This window comes from Calcarisporiella thermophila (assembly GCF_041956535.1).
Source record: "Calcarisporiella thermophila strain CBS 279.70 unplaced genomic scaffold VTP21scaffold_16, whole genome shotgun sequence".
NCBI lineage: Eukaryota > Fungi > Calcarisporiellomycota > Calcarisporiellomycetes > Calcarisporiellales > Calcarisporiellaceae > Calcarisporiella > Calcarisporiella thermophila.
Window position 1 is genome coordinate 167,149 of NW_027192206.1, and position 2,970 is coordinate 170,118.

At 39.5% G+C, this 2,970-nt stretch overlaps 1 protein-coding gene across 1 annotated transcript in view; it reads left to right on the forward strand.

The window, feature by feature from the left end:
- Positions 1-727: 727 nt before the first annotated feature.
- VTP21DRAFT_2976 (uncharacterized protein) overlaps positions 728-2,970 on the forward strand; it is a gene marked incomplete at both ends in the record, with an annotated part of 3,038 nt that continues 795 nt past the window's right edge. The window contains one exon of the mRNA XM_069393227.1: positions 728-2,917. Within this exon, the coding sequence (XP_069249586.1) occupies positions 728-2,917 (2,190 nt within the window). The remainder of the gene's footprint in view (positions 2,918-2,970) is intronic.

Sequence of the window (2,970 nt, forward strand, 5' to 3'; positions counted from 1 at the left end):
CACACAAAATATTAGTAAAAAAGAGTGCAATACGCAATTTGTGAAAACTGTCTATATAAGTGGCATATCTGTAAAGGACATTGCAACACTTTTTCCAACTTTAACCTCCCAGCATTATAGTTTTTCTTTTTTAAACATGGATATCACGTATTAATAAAACTAGTCTCAATGTTGTACATTTTTACAATAATATTCCGATCCATTCTTCTAGGGTAGCTATTGATTAATTAATTAATATAGGAAATATGACATATCATTGCAACAGTTTTTCGGCAACCTGTATATATGTTTTTCATTCATGGAGAAATATAAATCACTTAAATCACTTTTAATTGTAGCAGGCTCTAACTTTCACACGAATGACCGAAATACCTCACGGAATTTTGCGCTTCATAGTAACATGGTTAGATGTTATCTTTTAGCATATGTGAAATTTTTCTCTAATCAAAGTTAGAAATTTCAGAGAAAAGATTCCAACGTGTTTTGGCCAAAATCAGTTCGAAATAATCGGTTTGTCGATCGCCCCGAAGTTTTTAAGAAGCTGAATGAAGCCGTTGCGTTAGAGATGAAACAAAAGTTTCGGAAGCCAATTGCTCTTTGTGGGATGGGTGGGGCTGGAAAATCACAAATCGCACTCGAGTTTTGCTACCGTTCCAGGGAAAATTTTCAGTATATTTTTTGGTTAGAAGCTGACAATGAGACTTCCTTGCAGAATAGTTTCAAAGAAATGGCGGAACTACTTGGAGTTTTGAGCTCCACCGCGAATACAAGCACAACTGCTCTGCACATGATCTTGTGGCTACAGAACAATACAGAGTGGTTACTTATTTATGACAACGCAGATGATTTTTCTATGGGCAACAAGTCTGATAAAAATTTCTTGCAGAAAAACTATTTCCCCAAAGATGGCCAAGGAATCATTTTGATGACTACTCGCAATGGCAACCCAGGGACAACAGGAGGTCACGTTATTAATCTAGATGAGCTAAAAATGGATGAAAAGGCTGCACTCACACTTTTGCTCAGAGAAGATTGTAGAACGCCTCCGACTTGCGCATTAAAACTTCTAGAAGAACTTGAATACCTACCGCTTGCTATTGATTTGGCCGGGGCATTCATGAGGGAATTCGATACTTCCATTGAGGACTTTTGTGCCCAATATAAGAGGAATTGCATGGACTTCATCAATTTCTACGACTTGTCACCAAGCGATATTCAGGAGCTGACTCAAACACCTTATGGAAAAACAATTTTGACCGTGTGTGCAGACACGTTCACTCGGCTTAAAAATGAAAGCCCCAATATCGGCATAATAGCGGAGAGATCTCTTCAGGTTATCGCATTGTTATATCCTGATAATATCCCACTCGAACTATTATACAAACATGCTCACACCATAATCGACGATACTGAAGTATCAAGTGCTAATAAACCCTCCGCCGAAAGGCACCAGCGACTCTTAGCCGTAGCTATCAACAAACTCCAGAAGTTCTCTTACATTCGAAAATTGAGCGTGAAAGGAAATGACACTGAAAAGTTATATAAAGACAGCGTATCCGTTCATCGATTAGTTCAGAAAGTGCTCCTTTTGAGCATGAATTATGAGGAAAAGTTGAAATGGTGCGAAAAGCTCATAGCCACACTGAGATGCGAAGTTCCCGTTAATTATAGAGTTGTCAACGAGGGCCATCGGAGGATCATGGAAACTTTAACCCCACATATTCAACATTTATTCCAACAATATTTTGAGTGTAAAAGGTATACTGAGTCTAAATTATATACAACACCTACCATTGCAGCAGATATAACCCTATTGCTTTCCCCTACGGTGATATTTCTTGCGAGAAGAGAACAGTTTGAAGATATTGAGGCGCTCGCTGAACTTGCAATTTTGAGTTCAATTGAAGCAAATGGTGAAGAGCACTTGGATACAGCAAGGTCTGAGAGCAATATGATGTATGTATTGTCAATGAAAGGCCAATTTGTGGAGGCGAAAGTACATGGAGAAAAGGCATTTTCAATCCGTAAAAAGGAGCTTGGTATTGAAAATACTCTCACCCTTTCCTCTCTTCACCACCTTGATTTTGTTTACTCGCGTCTTGAGAAATTTGATGAAGCTGTGAAACTTTTAAGAGAGGCTGCGAAAGTAGGCGATCACAGTGCTATATCTGAACTGGCATATACATATTCTCACGTTTTAACCTCGGACGAACACTATCACTGGATTAGAGCGCTTGAGAAGTATAATGAGAAAAATGCTAGTGACATCAACTCGATTCACCCATGGTATTTAGAACGCCTCTCCTCCAATGAGTATGGTGATATAGATCTCAATCCTCTTCATCTGGCTTTGCAAGACGGTGATGTTAGCATTATTGAGAATTTTCGAGAAGATTTCAAGAAATATGCGAATATGGGGGATAGATACAAGCAAACCCCCTTTCACTATGCCTCAAGGAATGGGCAAATAGGCACCGTCAAGTTGCTAATTAATGAATTGTGCGCGAGGCCGAATGTGCTAGACAATTTTTCCAGGACCCCTTTGCATTTTGCAGTGGAGCATGGTCATGACGATGTGATAATTCTGCTCGTGGAAAATTATAGCGCTGATGTGAATGCTAAAGATAAAATTTCAAGAACAGCATTGCATTATGCTGCTGCAAAAGGGCACGTTAAAATACTAAAGCAGTTGTTGGAAAATTATTGTGCAAATGTGAATGCTACAGACAAGTTTGGACAGACACCATTGCACTGTGCAGCATCGAATGGACACACGGAGGTAATGAAGCAGTTGTTGGAAAATCATAATGCAGATGTGAATGCTACAAACTTGGGTGGACATACACCTTTGCACAAGGCTGTGGTGTTTGGACATTTGGAGGTAGTGAAGCAGTTGGTGGAAAATTATAGTGCAGATGTGAATGCTACAGACAAGTGTGGACAGACGCCATTGCACAATGCTGCGATGTT